The sequence below is a fragment of the Mesoplodon bidens genome (assembly GCF_964165515.1).
Source record: "Mesoplodon bidens genome assembly, chromosome: 12".
Lineage (NCBI taxonomy): Eukaryota > Metazoa > Chordata > Mammalia > Artiodactyla > Ziphiidae > Mesoplodon > Mesoplodon bidens.
This window is the reverse complement of record NC_138168.1, coordinates 44,006,965-44,024,999: the sequence shown is the minus strand read 5'-3', so window position 1 is coordinate 44,024,999 and position 18,035 is coordinate 44,006,965. Positions and strand designations below refer to the sequence as shown.

At 39.9% G+C, this 18,035-nt stretch overlaps 2 protein-coding genes across 8 annotated transcripts in view; one reads left to right on the top strand and one right to left on the bottom strand.

Moving 5' to 3' along the window:
* The window catches only part of CEP57L1 (centrosomal protein 57 like 1), a 78,311-nt gene extending 73,556 nt beyond the window's left edge, over positions 1-4,755 (bottom strand). For all 6 annotated transcript variants that reach the window (XR_014017177.1, XR_014017178.1, XR_014017179.1 and 3 more), the window contains exon 1: positions 4,679-4,755. The gene's annotated coding sequence lies outside the window, so the exon portion shown is untranslated. The remainder of the gene's footprint in view (positions 1-4,678) is intronic.
* A 599-nt stretch (positions 4,756-5,354) lies between these two features.
* SESN1 (sestrin 1) overlaps positions 5,355-18,035 on the top strand; it is a 116,106-nt gene continuing 103,425 nt past the window's right edge. For both annotated transcript variants that reach the window (XM_081251456.1, XM_081251455.1), the window contains exon 1: positions 5,355-6,422. In XM_081251456.1, coding sequence (XP_081107582.1) covers positions 6,144-6,422 — 279 coding nt within the window. In that variant the 5' untranslated portion in view covers positions 5,355-6,143. The remainder of the gene's footprint in view (positions 6,423-18,035) is intronic.

Here is an 18,035-nt window from a genome sequence, read left to right as displayed (position 1 = left end):
TAATCTTCCTACACAGAAAACTCCTTAGTCAGAGAATCAGTATGCTATCTACTTGACAAATATCTCAAAGTATATCAATAAACTGGCATCCTGATAAATTCATCAGTCAAGTGTGTGTGTGTGTGTGTGTGTGTGTGTGTGTGTATCTCACAAACTCTGGTGCATGTAGAAAGATTGTGTTTGTAAGTGCACAAGACTTAGCAGCCCTGTTTTTCTTACAGTTTTCTTACAGTTAATTCATCAATGAATTTCATAGTGAAGGCCTCTTGTAGGAGACCAGCCAGTCAGCTTTTTCCTTGACTAGAGGATATCCTCTACTTTATACTCTACGTAAATATGCGCAACTATCTTATAACAGGATGAGACATGCAGGAACATGGTAAAGATATCAGCAAATCCAATTTCATGAGGGTGAGCACTACAACTCACTAGCAATAAAAGTTTTGCTCTCTTTTTAAAAAAAAAAAAATTTATTTATTTAGGCTGGGCCGAGTCTTAGTTGAGGCACACGGGATCTTCGTTGTGGCATGCGGGAGCTTTAGTTGTGGCATGTGGGATCTTTAGTTGCAGCTAGCATGGGGGAATCTTTTAGTTGCGGCATGAGGACTCTTAGTTGCGGCATGCATGTGGGATCTAGTTCCCCAACAAGGGATCAAACCCGGGCCCCCTGCATTGGGAGCGCAGTCTTACCCACTGGACCACCAGGGAAGTCCCAGTTTTGTTCTCTTTTAAGACTAATTTTCTAAAATGTTTTCATTTTAAAATACCCTCCTCCATCCATTAATTATCTTGTATTTTTGTAAACAACAGGTAAATATGCAACACCTTTGAAAATTCTGACATTACATTTTTCTTCCATTCATTCTTTCGTCAAATATTTATTAAGTTCATTCTAACTGTCAGACACTGTATTCGGAGCTGGAGATGATGTGCAAAAATTGGCACAGCTGCTGCTCTGGCCTGCTTAAGCTTTAGAAGCAGATACACTTAAGTCAAATTATCACACTGACAATCGTAAAACTACATTTGTAACTTATTAGCAAGTAAAGTATACGGCACAATAAGAGTATGCAATACGGGCATTTAATCAGATCAGGTAAACTCTCAGAAAGTGATATTTCAGCTAAGATCTACAGGAACAGGAGTCAAAGACTAGGCTAGAACAGTCTGGATAAAGAAAACAGTACCATACTCACTGTCTCTAGCTCTTCACCTATTCTCTCAAATAAAACAGCCTCCTGGCTTTTCTACCCTTTACCGCACTGAAACTGCTCTTAAGATCCTCAATGAGCTCCACGTTACTGGATGCAGTGATCAGCTATCCTCATCTCACTTGACGCAGAGCGGCATTTAACATAACTTAGCATTCCTTCCTCCTCAACCACTTTCACCTGCCTCCTAGGACGCCACACTCTAGGTTTTTCTCTCGATTCACTGGCAAATCGTGCATAGTTGCAGATAAATCCAGACCGACCCAAACTCCATGGAGTGCTTCTTTTTGTTATACCAGCTATTCTCAGTGTTTATCTACTATCAAAACACTACTGTGAAGCTTAAAATTATATCTATAGGCAGATCTTTACCCTCATCTCTGGACTCATTTATCGAACTGCCTGCTCCACACCTCTACTGTAATGTCTTAGAGGCATCTCAAACGTAACACGGCCAAACTAAACTCCTGATTTACCCTGCTACTCCAACACACAAATCTGGAGACTTTCGCATGACGCTGAATGGTATTTCCCTCCTAGTTGCTCAAGCTAAAAACTTGTAATCATCTCTGACTCTTTTACTCTCACACCTCATATCCAATCTGTCAGCAAACCTGTTGGCTATACTTTCATAATATATCCAGACTCTGGCCTCTTCCCACTGCCTCCACTGCTATCACCCTGGCCCACTACCACTACCATCTTTCACCTGGACTACTACCTTACCTTCCTATTTAGTGTCTCTGCTTCTACGCTTGCTTCTCCATGGTCCATGATCAACACAATTTAAAAGAAGTAATCAATTTAAAAAGTCAGATCATGCAACCCACCTGCTCAAAACCTTCCAATGGCTTTCTATCTCAATCAAAAAAGTCAAAGTTCTTTCAATCACCTACATGACCTCCATCCTCTGTGACCTCATGTTATTCTCCTCTCTTGCCACACTGCTATTTGTCAAATGTGAGGACCCGCAGGCCTTTGCACTGGCTGTTCTCTTCACAGAAACGTTCTTCCTCCAGACATCTGCATGACTTACTCCTCCTCCTATTTCAGATCCCCTCAAATGTCCCCTTCTTGATTAGGTCTTCTCTGACCACCTTATTTAAAAGTGAACCTTGCCCCCCAAAACCTGGCACTCTCCATCCCCCTTCTGAGTTGGTTCTTATTTTTCTCCACTGCATTTGTCTTCATTTACTATACATGTCACATATTTATTGTCTATCTCTCCTTAGTAGAATGTAAGATAATGAGTAGGGACTTTTGTACATTGTGCTCAGTAGTATAACCTCAATGTCCTGTTATATAGTAGGCACTCAACAGATATTTGTTGAGTGAACAAATGGATAAAAAGGAATATGAGAACCAGTGACTGAAGAAAGATCTGTATGGCTGAAGCACAGATAGGTGGAGACTGGTAGACTAAGTGAGGCTGGAAAGGTGGAAAGGGACCAAATGACATTAGGCTTTATAAAGAAATTTTGCCTCTAAGATTAAGGCAGGACATCACTAAATGGTTTTAAGAGAAATTTGAATTTTTAAACAGTTATTCTGGCTACTGTGTGGAGAACTAATGGAGAAAGGCCAGAGTGAATAATCACTATGGCAATGGTCTTGGCAAGAGATTATGGCAGTTTAGAAAAGAATGTGCTTATGTAGATGCACGGAAAAGGATGGATTTGAGGGATATTTGGGAGATAAAGTTGATAAAGCTTAATAATAATTTGGATACAGAGGTATGAAGGACATTTAGAAAGACACGGGTTCGAGCCCTGGTCCGGGAAGATTCCACATGCCGCAGAGCAACTAAGCCCGTGCACCACAACTACTGAAGCCGGCGCGCCTAGAGCCCGTGCTCCGCAATAAGAGAAGCCACTGCAATGAGAAGCCCGCGCACTGCGACAAAGAGTAGCCCCCGCTCGCTGCAACTAGAGATAGCCCACGCGCAACAACGAAGACCCAACGCAGCCAAAAATAATAAATTTATTAAAAAAATAATGCTTAGATTTCAAATTTTCATCATAAGTGGATGGTAGTGCCCTAAAGTGAAGTAGGGAACACTGGAAAACAATCAGATTCACAGGTGATAACCATGCATTTGGTTTTAGGCATGTTGAGTTTGAGGTACTTTTGAGATATCCAAGAAATATCAAGAAGATGTATATAAGAAAGCTGAAAGGTGAAGCTGGATGGAGCTATACATTTAAGAGTCATAGGTGGTGGCAAAACCATGGCTATGAATGAGATCATATTCAATTACACAGCAAAAAGGAGATGGACTTAAGAAACTACCCTACCCTTTGTGGGCTGGACATAGGAGGACGAGCCCCTCAAAAAGAAAAAAAAAAAAAAAAGGAATGGCTTTTTTGGTTTTTGAAATCATACTCATAAGAAGTTCTCATTTTTTAAAATTCTGATTTAAACCAGTAACATTAGAACGTCAAAGCTTTCCAAATTAAACCAATTCATCAGAACTATAAATCTGTTCAAGGATAGATGACTTTCAGAAACTATCTGGAAAATTCACAGTATTTTTCTCTTTGATGCTTCAAAGTACATCAATACACAAAAAGCTATCCATCTCAAAACATGTATGATTTTGGCTTATTGCAGTTTCCTGAAATTATCTTCTCTCTCTCACTCAGGGCCTCACCATATGCTGTTCTTTTGGCCCTCTTTCCCTGAGATGAAGATTTCCCTGACTTCTCAAGACTGGGCTAAATGATCTTCTTTCTAGCCATCCCAATGATATAGTACTGTATGTTTAATGTGTGTACTGTGTAGTATGTTTGACCATTAGTTGAACTAGATAACAGTCTTTTCCACTGTTGTATACTTAGTACCTAACAAGGCTAAGTTTTAAGAAACACATCTATTCTGCAACGTGAAGGATTAAAATCTAATTTGGTTTTCAGTCCATTGACAACACTTCAAACGTCGACTTTCCCCAAGAGGAATGACTTTTAAAAATCAAACAGTAATTTGTAAACAAATGATTGAATCTTTAAAAAATACCAAATTTTGGAGATTTTTATATGTCTTTTTTCATATTATATCCTTAAAGCCTGCAAAAATTCATATTTAGGAATACCGGGGATTCCTTCTCCTTTAGTCTCATACAAAAGGGATTTGACAACTCTCTTTGAAAGCCTGGCTTGCGGTGACAGTTGACTGAGCAAATAAACCACACCCCTGTGCAATGGCAAACAAAGGTGCAATTGCACAGGGGTACCTAATCCATGCCGCGAGAACCCACTTGAGAGACCGGAAGCAGAGGCAGCAGCGCGGAGCACCCGTTTCCACAGCATCCTCCTTGCCTGGCCTTATGCTGCACCCTCCGACCCTCAGGATAGCAACCATTCCCAAATTCTCGCCTCAACTAGATGGCTTGGTTTCTAAAATCCCAGAGGAAATGAAGGAAGGAAAAATCCTGTCAAAGGAAAAGTGGCAACCAAGCCCACAGTGCTCACCAAACCGACGCTCTCAGTCAACCTCCGTCAACGATAACCGTTGGCTCGCAGGCCGCCACAGGCAACGTCGCAGTGGCTCACGGGAGCTGTAGTTTCTGTCGCAAACAGAACGCGACGGGGGCACCAAAACTATACTTCCCAGAAGTCAATGCGAGTACGCCCTGCCTTCTTAAACCTGGGTTTAGCGTAATAAAGAGACCGTTTCTATTTTTAGGCCGACCTTAAATTTAGATTCAAGAACTTCCAGGTGTACGTCTGTGCTACACTCTCTGCCGTGCTTGTGTACTTCAGCTGTCCCTTATTTTCTTTTCCCCTTGTTCAGGCCAAAGAAGCCAAACCTCAGAGCACGGAAAACGCCGGCGCAGCTTAACTGCCTTTTAAGGCACATGCGCGCTGCCCGCCGTCACGCAAGCGTAACGGCCGGCAGCGGTTGGCGGCCGCGCGCGGACTTGGGGTCTGGAGGTAGCCTGTGGGAGGGCGGGGTTTTTTCCAATGGCTTTGCCTCTGCGGGTCGCGTCTGCTTGGGCGGGGAACAGGGCGCAGGGGCGGGGGCGGCTCCTCGTTTGTGCCGGGCGGAGAAAGGGGAGGGGCTGGGGGTGAGGACCCCATCTTCCCTCCCCGCTCCCGCCCTCTGGGCCGAGCCCCACCGATGGGGCTGGGCGAAGGGGCGGGCTCTGCGCCGCGGGCCCAGCCGCTCCAGCAGCTTCGCTGCCCAGCTCCACGCTCGGGGATTGCGGGGCCGCCCTGTGCCTGTCTGGCCTGGCGGGCGGTGGGCGAGGACGCAAGGATTGGAAAAGAAGCGGCGTCTACCCGGGGAGTCCGGAACCGGCAGGCCGGAGACGCTTTCCGCCAACGCCGCCACCGAGACAGCGGCTGCAAGAGGCTGCCGACCCCCCGGGAGCTCCAGGGTCTCTGGCCGCCGGGGCCAGCAAGCCAAGATTCGGCAAGCCTTCCCAGCCAGCGCCCGGCCGGGAGGGAGGAGCTGCGGAAGGCGGGGACTGGTGCCGGAGGAGGGGCGGGGTGAGAACGCTCCCGAGAACACCGTGGCTGCACAGACAAAAAACACCGAATGGCTGGTGAGCGTTCAGCTGTTACCAGCCTTTTTGGGCAGAGTACGGGTTTGACAGCTCCACAACGTGAGGATATCCGCTGACCCCGAGAGACGGAGGAGAACACTTCCCCGACACTGCCTGTCCAGCAAAGCCAGCGCTGTAGGGTTTCAACTTTCCAACTTTTTTTTCTCGGTCTCTGACCAAAAGACTGCCCCTCCGGGCAGAAGGAGAGGGCGAGCTCTATCTCGTAGATCGAAGACACTCTGGCTCCAAATGTCACCCAGACGTATGTTTTCATGACGATTCGAGTTCTCTGATTTTATTCTTACATTTCTCGTTTTTAAAAATGCAAAGTGCTTTGGGGGACATGCTGAAAGGTAACTGAAGACAGCAAAGAAAAAACTCCAATTGCCATGGCTGAAGGAGAGAATGAAGTGAGATGGGATGGACTGTGCAGTAGAGATTCAACTACTAGAGAGACAGCACTGGAAAACATTAGGCAGATCATTGTGAGAAAAACCGAGTGTCTTCGTTTGGTGAAAGAGACACCTTATCGTCCAGCTGACGGCCTTTCAAATGCTGTTTCTTTGGATGGGTTGAATAAGCTTCTTGCTCATCTGCTTATGCTTTCTAAGAGGTGTCCCTTTAAAGATGTAAGAGAGAAAAGTGAGTTTATTCTGAAGAGCGTCCAGGTAAGAAATAACATTATAAGTACAACTGTTTATCTAGTAATGTGGAGTTTTACTTGCAGATATTCACTTTGTATTTGCTTCAAATAGGTTGTTATAATTTGAACCACTCAACATCTTAAATTTAGACTGTTTTGTAAAACATTGAATTGGGGGTTAAAATTGGACAAGGTGAATTAAAGTAAAAGTAATTTTCAAATATAACTAAACAAGTATTGTCTTTCTAGAGAGTTTTAGCAGAAATGCATCATTCCTCCATTGGGAGATTGGGATTGACATATATACACTAATATGTATAAAATAGATAACTAATAAAAACCTGCTGTATAAAAAAAATTTTAAAAAGAAATGCAATCCTCCTGGGCAAAATACGTGAAAATTACAGTTAATTACAAATAAATACTTACTTTTCCTTATATTCATTTTTATGTGTTGTTGGGAAGTGTAGCCAGTATGCTTTTCACATTGCTACAAACAGTGTTCTCTGTGGAAAGTTTCACGTTTAAAACCCTCTAAAATGATAAAGATGTTAAATGTTTCCTAGTCAGCTTGTTCGAGATAACTGGTGAAACAATTTCCTCTTGTTCTTAAAAACAAAACAAAAAACCCGAGAATCTGTTCCCTAAATGCAACCTTTTTTTCCTGAAAGAATTATGTAAAATAATAAAAGCCCATGTTATAAAGGAGCTGACATCTGCAAATTGAATAATTGGATCCAGGTTGAGTGAATGGTAGACTGTTATGGTCAGTTACTTAACTAGCTTTCTCTGTGTTTGCCTAAGTTGTTTGATTCTTTTCTTTTTCACATACATGCCTATTTAAGTTGTGAGTGCAAAGGATGTTATAGTTTTCCTCCTGTTTGTACATATTCAATTTATCTTGTTTTATTAGAAGATTTATTAGAAGGTTTTTTTTAAGGGAAAGATTTTTAGTATTAAGAATTGTCAGAAATGGCCTTTAAGCTTATCAGTCTAAATTACTCAATCCACATGTGTTCAAAGTCACAGTATGAGAAGTTTTTTAAATTTATAACTTACTTGGGTATATATGTAAGCTAAGATGAACAGTTTTTCTATTCTGGTTTGAATTCAGTTTAAAGCAACAGAAAAATAATAATGTGTATAAAATGAAGACTCTAAGATCTCGGGATATTTCTTCTCACAAACACTGTGGAAACAATAGTTACAATTTATATTTATCCAGAGTCACTAGAGAGGAATTATTCTAGTACTTGAAGTTTACCTCTTTGAGCACCAAAAGTTATTTCTCTATCTCTTAGTGTAGTGACTACAACAACCGTTTTTTTTCATAATGGAGTCATCATTATGCACATCAAGTACATACTCTTGTACAGCTGAGGGTGGAATGTATATGTAGGACTGTATGATCCATTTTGTTTGAATTTGTGTGTTCAATTTTTATAGTCTTTCTGTTCCTTACCTTACTGTTGGTATGCTTCACTTCAGTCTCTTCCTGAATCTTTTATTTTGCTACTTTTAAAAATATTAGAATGGGAAACCAGATAATCAATTTTATTAAGAGTTAGATTGAAAACAAGTAATTAGGTTCTGGGGAGTACAGGGTCAAAGGACTAACATAATGGTAAGTAAAGTGGTACTGGTGTCAGACCTGGGCTCAGGTTCTCCTCCTTTATTAATATACTGCATGCCCTTGAACGAGTTAAGTTACTTGACCTCTCTTAAGCTTGGATTTCCACATCTATAAAATGGTAATAATAATACAGAGGTGTATTACTATAATAAATAATATAAATTATGATAAATGAGATGTAAAGTGCCCCATATGTAATGGATGCTGCTCTCCCCTTTCATAAAAGAAATACATGGACTATGTGATATGTATTTCAAGACTCATTCATCCTGCAGAAGGATTCAAGAATCTCTACTGTGAAGGTTTCCCATCAATTTATGCCTTCTTTCTCATCTCTGCATCTATTGCACATTATTCCAGCTACAATTCTAACAGGCACTTTACTTATATTGGGCTATAATCACATGTTTATGTGTCTGTCTCTCCCAGAGGGCTGTGAGTTCTCAAGAGTATTGACTGGGACCTGGAAGCTACTAAATAAATACTGTTTCTTAGTCTGAATAGATGAAGTTACTAGATTAGGGAGTTTTCATCCCTACATCATTCATTCATGCCTTCATTCAACAAATGTTAATTGAACCCCTGATGAATGCCATTCTAAGAACTGAGAATCAGTGGTAACAATTTTGACATTCTACTGAAGGGGGAGACAGACCATAAACAAATAAACAATATAATTTTAGATAGTAAAGGAAGACTTCCCTGAAGAGATGGCATTTAAGCAGAAATGAATAGATATTATCCAGGCAAAAATGAGATTTGTGAGAGGGGACATTCCATATATAGGGAATAGTGTGTGTGAAGGCCTCATGGTAAGAGAGAGCAGGTGAATTTAGGAGTGGAAAGTGATGCAGTGTGGTTGGAGCATACAGTTTGAGGAGAGTGTGAAAGTTTAAGTACATGCTCTGGAGTCAGACCTGAACTCTACAGCCTTAGGTAAGTTACATAATCTCTCCTTGACTCAGTTTTCTCACCTGCAGAATGAGGATGATGGTAATAGTTCCTGCCTCACAATGAGAATAAAATGAAATAATGCTTACAAAGCATAGCACAGTGCCTAGCACATAAGAAACACCCATAAAGTTAGGAATTCTGTTTTTAGGCAGGAGCCAGAGAACAGAGGATCTTGTGGGCCATGTTAGGAGTTGTAGGCTTTATCCTAGGAACAATGGGAAGCCACTGAGGGGTGTTGAGCAAGATGGTGACATGATACATGGTGTATTAGAAGCATCACTTTGGAAGCAATTTGGAGAATGGATTTCAGGGGTCGAAAGTGAATGTGCAACAGGTAGGAGGTTGTTCACTAGTCCAAAGCAAAAATGGTGGAGTAAGGGGCTTCCCTGGTGACGCAGTGGTTGAGGGTCCGCCTGCCGATGCAGGGGGCGCGGGTTCGTGCCCTGGTCTGGGAGGATCCCACGTGCCGCGGAGCAGCTGGGCCCGTGGGCCATGGCCGCTGAGCCTGCGCGTCCGGAGTCTGTGCTCCGCAGCGGGAGGGGCCACAGCAGTGAGAGGCCCGCGTACCGTAAAAAAAAAAAAAAAAAAAAAAGGTGGAGTAAGATGTAGTGGGCAAAGTGGAAAAAGGTGAATAGATTTGGGAGATAGCTAGGAGTTAGAACCTATGGGGTATAGTATTTAATTGGATATAGGAGATGAGGAAAATAAAATCAAGGATGGCTCTAAAGTTTCTAGCTTGAACTCCTTGGTGAATAATTAAGTCATTTCGGGAGACAAAAGAGTGGTAGAGGGTCACTTGAGGGGAATGATGAGTTCTGTTTTGGACATGTTGAGATTAAGTTGCCTATGATAAATCTGATTAGAAATAGCTCTTAGGGCTTCCCTGGTGGCGCAGTGGTTGAGAGTCCGCCTGCCGATGCAGGGGACACGGGTTCGTGCCCCTATCCCGGAAGATCCCACATGCCGCGGAGCGGCTGGGCCCGCGAGCCATGGCCGCGGAGCCTGTGTGTCCGGAGCCTGTGCTCCGCAACGGGAGAGGCCACAGCAGTGAGAGGCCCGCGTACAGCAAAAAAAAAAAGAAAAAAAAAAAAAAAGAAATAGCTCTTAAAGGGATTTCTGCCCCTGCCACCACTGTTCTACTCCTGACATTGTTATCTCTCACTTTTCTCAACCACCTTTATATCCATCCTCCACATAATTGCAGAGCTATTTATCTAAAATAAAAAGCTGACCATGTTTCTCTCCTCCCTAAAATCCTTTAGGATAGAATCTAAACTTAAGTATGTTACTTAATGTCCAGAGTCATCTGGCGTCCACTTAACGCTGCAGCCTCACTTCTCACACTCCAGCACCAGCCTCACAAGGGAAACAAAACAATGTAGCGCTCCGTAATGCCTTCTCTCATTCACTAGTAAGCAGCAAAAGCTGAACTGCATTTGCAATTCTTGCAGCTGTTCCTGAAGGGGCCCTTAATTGCTATAGGTCAGCTCAGAGGAGTATGGTCAGGGAGAGGTGGGAGGGTTGTGGTAGGATGGATTCAACTCAAAATGGCTAAACATGTAAAAAAATTGGCACATTGAGAGATAGCATTCTCTGTTTATTCCTGTTCTCAATTTATTGATTTCAAGTCAGCATACTTAAATCTGTTCAACACATTTTTGAGAACTATTTTAGCCAGGCACTATAGTCAGGACTGAAGATCAATTAGATTTGTTCCCCATTTTAGAGGAAGGTCTTCTGTTCTCATAGGAGGTTTTAGTTGTGCTGTTTGTTTGTTTGTTTACACCCATAATACCTTTTGGATATGCTTGATTCCCTAAGCAAATGAATGGAGTGGCCCAATATACTATTATAGTCCACTGGTGAGCTATTGTCTTTATGATACATGTAATTAAGGGGGAAAATGTGAGTATGTGTATATTCATCAAAACATTATGAGGAGTATCCAAAATAGCCAAGTACTTTTCCAAGAGTCGTCAGTCATTTGATCCTTTTCATTTCTATACCATGACAAAGGAAAACAAATTTTCTTATATGCCTGTCAGCAATTAACACTATCTGAAAGTAACTTGGCTTAAGGTAGGAAACTTAGACCAAGTAAGGAAGTATTTATCTTAAGTGGGCTGGAGGAGACTTTCATTTAGTGAAGTGATTGTTACCCCCCAGGGAGAAATGAAACTTTAGTTGTTGGGTATGGTGCACATTTATAGTTGTAGAGTTGCAGTTGGAGTATCCAGTTGGTATCCATTGGGTAACATATAGTTTATAGGTTTAACAATAAGAGGTTAGTAAACCTCCTGTTGTTCGCATAATGAGTCTGGAAGTTAGGCTATTTCAAGCCTGAAAGATTGATTCATTAGCTGAACTATGTTACCTTTTTGCCTTTTATCTTTTTGTTCTCCAGGCACCATGTGTAGGCATTGACCATTTGCAGCTAAGAGGAAAAGAGTTTTGTCCCATGCATCTATTAGGGAAGAAAAGCTTTCCCCAGAAACCCTCCAGCAGACTTCTTCTCAGTTGCTATTGACCAGTGTCACATGCCCTTTACTAAGCCAGTAACTGGCAAGGAAATTGGGCATTTCTATTTTTGGTTTGGATTAATCCACATTCAGCCCCTAAGAGCCAGGAGAGCCCCCATCATGTGAACAAAGATTTCTGTTGGTGAGGAAGAAGAGGGACAGAAGACAGGTTTACTCAGAGGCTGCCAATAAAACTCATATCTAACTAGATAATATATTGCTTTGGTCTAGTTATAATTTAGATTCTATTAGATTGGAAACGTAACTAATTTATAATGATGCTATAAAATATAACAGATTCAGAACATTCTAGAAGCAGATTTGGCTTTTTAAGATGATTGTTTTGTTTTTGTTTCTATCTTACTGCCATGTCTAGTCAAAGCCAAAAATTTAAGGTAGTCCATTTCAAACATTCACTGCTGACTCTTAGGTATCACAGAAAATATGAAAGTCCTCTTTCAGTGTTTACACTGAGCTTCTCTCTTCTATATCCACTGTTTTTTGGCCTTCCTTATTTTATTGATACACTGAGAACTCAGGCCCTTTCCCTCAGAAAGTCTCCTGGCTTGCTTCTCTCCTCAGTGCTTCCTCTTATTCCTGTCTTTCTTTCTTTGCTTTTGAGCTCAGAGGAGAATACTACTTACCCTCAGGTTGTCTGGGCTTCTTTGGAAGAAGAATGTAAAGAAATTGAAGGCAAACCTTTAACTTTTTTTTTTTTTTTTCTAAATGGTTTGAAAACAAAGTAAAGAGCCTATGTTCTTTTTACTCACTGGCTTACAGGATGAATCATATCTACACTATCTACCCTCAGTGTCCTCTTCCTTTGTTCTGACTTTTAAGAAAGATTGAAACTAACACAGATACTCTTTTTTTTAAAGTTTTCAGATTTCAAATATTTTATTCCTGTTACAGTGCCCCAAATGGTCTCTCTCATGGAAACAAACAAATAAAAAACCAGAATGATCAATTTTTAAAATATTTTTCTAACATTGTTTTTGTTTATAAATGGGATGTAGTGTTTTGTAGGGAAATGGGATGTTAAACACTTGCCTATTAGATTTCAATTTAAGGTCATGGGTTGTTTATGTCAGGAGGACTCCCTGAAACAATGGTTTAGCTTAATTAGAATTATTTTCTTGTCTTTAATACTGTGTGCCCTTAAAGTGCTATACAGATCATTCTTGGAGTAAAAGAATTTGAAAATAGATGTGCTGTTATCTTTGTTTTAAGGTTATATTTATTTTCCTTTTGTAGGCCATTAGAAATTTGCAGGATATCTTTTAACCAACTGAGTAGATAATAACTTAAACAGCCAACTTAAGGATTTGTTGAAACTTTGATGTGACAGAAAGTAGCTGTAGAATCTTCGGTTTGATGAAGGATTATTAATCACTTAGAACTTTGAAACAACGGGGCCCTATTTGGTGTTACATCTTAATCATAAATAATTTCATATCTAAAAACAGTGTTTATGAGTAGCAAATTAGCATGTACTGGAGGAACCAGAGGCATGGGGAAATTTTAGAATTTGTGGAAGGACAGGGGAGATGCTGGTGGAGGGAAGGCAGTACTTAAATTGCATAAAAGGATGAAAGTTATGCTGGATGTGTATCAGCACCAAGCAAGCCTCGCCACCAATTATAATCTCTTCTTTGTCACAGTTTCTCAAATCAGTCTATTTTTTTCACACCATGATAAAATATTTCCTTTTTTTTTTTTTTTTTTTTTTTGCGGTACACGGGCCTCTCACTGTTGTGGCCTCTCCCATTGCTGAGCACAGGCTCTGGACGCGCAGGCTCAGTGGCCATGGCTCACGGGCCTAGCCACTCCACGGCACGTGGGATCTTCCCGGACCGGGGCACGAACCCGTGTCCCCTGCGTTGGCAGGTGGACTCTCAACCACTGTGCCACCAAGGAAGACCCAAATATTTACTTTTTAATTGAAGTCAATAGAAAATAGGATTTACTTTGACTCAGCTTTTGTAGATCACATTTATTACATTAAGAGAGAAAGACCTTAATTGACCTTGATGATAAGAACTACTGCTTCAGTTACACTGGCACAGTAAACTCAGGGGCATCTGAGGGTTCTTCAGAATATTTGATGATGGTATTACTAGGGGCAATGGGCAGACTGGAAGTTTAAGGCACACTATGGGAACATTATTTTATACTTTGCTTTTTTTCCTGTTGGTTACTACACCAAGTTAAACTAATGTCAATAAAGATGCATTTACCATGACATTTGTGTATAGAAAAAAAGCCTTTTAAAAGATGCTTGTTTTTTATGAAATTGAGTTATTTGTAGTGAGGTGGATGGACCTAGAGTCTGTCATACAGAATGAAGTAAGTCAGAAAGAGAAAAACAAATATCGTATGCTAAACATATATGGAATAAAAAAAAATGGTTCTGAAGAACCTAGGGGCAGGACAGGAATAAAGACGCAGACATAGAGAATGGACTTGAGGACACAGGGAGGGAGAAGGGTAAGCTGAGATGAAGTGAGAGAGTGGCATGGACATATATACACTACCAAATGTAAAACAGATAGCTAGTGGGAAGCAGCCCCATAGCACAGGGAGATCAGCTCGGTGCTTTGTGACCACCTAGAGGGGTAAGATAGGGAGGGTGGGAGGGAGATGCAAGAGGGAGGAGATATGGGGATATATGTATACATATAGCTGATTCACTTTGTTATACAGCAGAAACTAACACAACATTATAAAGCAATTATACTCCAATAAAGATGTTAAAAAATATTGCTCAAAAAAAACAATATGCTTGTTTTTTAAAAAAATGCTTTTTCACTGAAAATACTTTGGGAGTTTTTGTAGGATAGCTGTTAGGACCATTTATTGGATTTTCACAATAGGCATTTTTATTGTTGAAAGCCTGTATACTGCTAGTAGGCTGTCATCATTTGTGACATGTTTCAGTTTATATGAAAAAGACTTGTGAAATTTGGCAACACAATAATTATGTCTTCTCATGTTCTTATCTCTTTTCTATAATTACTTATAGAAAAATCTAATAAGATTGCAATGAAATATGGAATTACCTTAGAAAAATGAGATTATTCTAGTTTTATGCTTTCTTTAAATCTGACTCTATTTTTACTTTTAAAAGGGAAAGGTCTTCATAGATTTTTAAAATATTACTTATATTATAAAATTACCTTCAACTTCCTAAGCTTTTAAACCATACTAAAGGAAAATAAAATTTATGATGTGAGTTTTGTTAGTTATATTACCCAAATCAACTTTCATATATACATATTCATTAAATGAATAGTATTAATGTTTTAACTTAAAAATTGTTTAAATTGACAAGATTTTATGTATATATAATATATACATATATATTTTATATATATATAAAATATGCACATACGTATACATATGCTTTCTTAAATAGCTAGGATAATTTGTCAATTCTATGTGTAATATTCAGTAAAGTCTAATTAGAATCTTAGTTTACCCCACTAAAAATGAGCATTTACTGTTTTCACACTTCACTCTTTGACAGGCATTGCACAGTCGTCTTTAAACTTGACATGATTATATTTTCTAGCAAGTCGGCAGGTGTTAGCTGTCTATAATTATAACTGAGTAATTTTTCAAATGCTATTCATAGCCTAAACACAGTAAGAAATTCTTCCGATCATGTGATAAAGGCCAAGCCTTGCAAAATAGTGGTAGAGTGATATGATCAGTGGAACTGAAGGACATATTTAGAGAAGCCTTTCAAAAGTAAAAAGTGATTTAAGTAATAGGGAGACGGGTTTTCTCACAAAATAAGATCTCTCAAAGTCACTGATAGTGATTACACCTCACCAAATTAAGGTGTGTCTATTTTTTCATCTAACAAGTAATGTATACATTGGCAGTTTTACATTATAAAATATTAATCTATATTCAGTTTTCTTGATGACAGAGATTCTGAGCATAGGAAATAATTGAAATTTTATTGAGGCAGTATAGATTTTACCACTGAACGCACTGAATATTTCTTCTCATTTCATTCATGAGGTATTTACTGTGTACCTACTATATGCCAAGCGCTGTGCTTATCTATCTTTTGACATATCAAAGGAAAGGCTGTAAGCTTCTCTTAATTTTAATCATTATTCTACTTTAAAAACAAAAGAAGCTTTTGTTTTTTCTTGATTTTTTTTTCTTTCTAACCATCTATTTTAAATATACAGAGTCTCACATTGACTAGAGATATTGCTTCAGAAGGGTTTAAAGATCTTGGATTTTCTTTACCAGCCATGAATAAATTAACTTCTGTATCTGTTTCCTCATCTGTGAATTGACATAATTTTAATATCTGCCTTGTGATGTGATTATAAAAATTAAAGGAGATCATATTGGTAAAGCATTTTGTAAACTTTGATATACTGTACAAATTTAATTACGAATAAACTTTTTGAGACTGTTTACTTATTGTAATATGAGGATAATAATACCACTCTCACAGGGTAGTTTTGAGAATTAAGTGAACAGTAAAGTATGTAGAAGTGGGCCTTATACACAGTAAGTGCTCAGTAAATATTGGTGATGATGGTGATGAATATTGGTGATAATAAAGAAGATGATGATGAACTTGATCTAGGTCTTTTAGCTAATGAGTCAAACTCCAAACTGGCATTACTTTAGGATTTTTCTGTTTAGAGTTTAGGATTTTTATGTATTGACTTATAATTGACTTTCATATATCCCACCCTTTGTATCCACATGTATTTACACCCCTAATTGCCTTTTGTACAGTAAATTTTAATATATTAGCATATTAATGCTATGTCCAACTTTACCAAAGGATGCTTCTAACCAACCACTGCCTCAGGGTAAGTGGTGGACTTACCCAGAATTTTGCTCCGTGGGTGATGGCAGATCTGTAGCATCCATCCCCTCCTTGGAGTTCAGCACCATTCTAGTACGTCAACATGGCACCAGTAGGAAGGGGTTGCAGGCAGGCAGCTGCATGTGTCATCCAGGGGTCAAGTGTACATGGAGAGGTCCATTGCCAAGGCCTGTGCTTTAATACCTGGACAGCAATAAAGGAGCATGCTCAAACCATGGGCTTTAGAGTTAGTCAGACCTGGCTCTAAGTCCTACTCTGCCAAGCTCTGTGACCTTGGGCAAGTTATATAACCCGCTTAAGCCTCAGTTCCCTCACAGAGTTGTGAGGATTAAATGAGGTAACATGTGCGATGTTTACTGTAACTCAGCACTCAGTGAATATTAACTATTAGTATTCTGTTCTGCCCTCACAGTGCAGTTGGGGGAGAGGAGATGGGAAGTTGAGCCCTCTGGCACCATATGCCCTTTAGGGTACCCCAAGTCTCTGGGCAACTGGGAAGGTTTTCACCTACTTTCCCGGTCCCTTGGCCCTAGGGAATAGCATCCTAGAGGAAATAGCACCTCTAGGAACCAAAGTAAGTGTTTTATAAACATTGTTTTAGCACTCTGGGAACCGGATTCCTCCCCTGATACAATGCTCGTCTATTGTTCCATTTAGGAACAGCTGACTTTCCAATGTATCTTCAGGGGTATAAAATGTAGAAAAGTAAATGATGACTTATATGCCAGTGCTGTCAGTAAGCAACTGAATCCTCTGTGCCTAGTCGATTCATGTCTGATACTTCAGGCAAATTTGCTGCAGAGACTGCTTGCCTTGACGGTCTCCTGAGGAGATTAAAGCTGCACTATCAGTGTTCCTACTCTGCTTCCCCCAGTGGGAGCTTGACATATTAAGCAGAAAGTCCCCCAAACAGTCCTTTCACTCTGGCCGGATAACTGGCCTGGCCTAGACTGCTTGATATGATTTTAAGAACAGAGTAACTAAGCAAAGATTACATGGCCCAAAAGATACCCCAGAAGTAACAGGGCTTGAAGAGATTTTGTATCATGTTTGATTTCTTGAATTTGCTTCATTGGGCATGGCAGGTGTCTTTGGGGCTCCTCCTGAGCTCCCATGCCTGCCCCGCTTAGAATCTGCCACGCATTGGGACAAAGTTATCTTAAGGCATTTTCAACAGTCTCTTAATCTTTCTAGTTTCGAAGAATGTGTATTTTTGAATGTAATAAGAATAGGCATTCTGTATGTGAAACCTAGTTCTTAACCCTTTTCATATATTCTTAACGCTTTTCATTTAATCTTCACCACAACACTGTAAGAGTAGGTATTATTATCCCCATTTTATGCATCAGGAAAAAAAATCAAGGCTCAGATAGGTTAAATAACTTGCCCAAGGTATCATAGCTCAGTAAGAAAAGGAGCCAGGTTTCAAACGCAGGCTGTGAGACTCCAGAGTCCATGCTTTTCATCATTATACTGCATTATCTGAATAAAAATTTAATCTTTCCTATTTATGAAAATGTATATTACTTTCTTTTCCAAATTATTTTTCCTTCAGAATGAAATGTAAAACTTTGGTTTCTAGGAGAAACCACATTCTCAGATGTTATTAAATTGCATATCAAATTCCTGTTTAAACCCTGTCCCATTTTGAAATTGCGCTTGAACTCT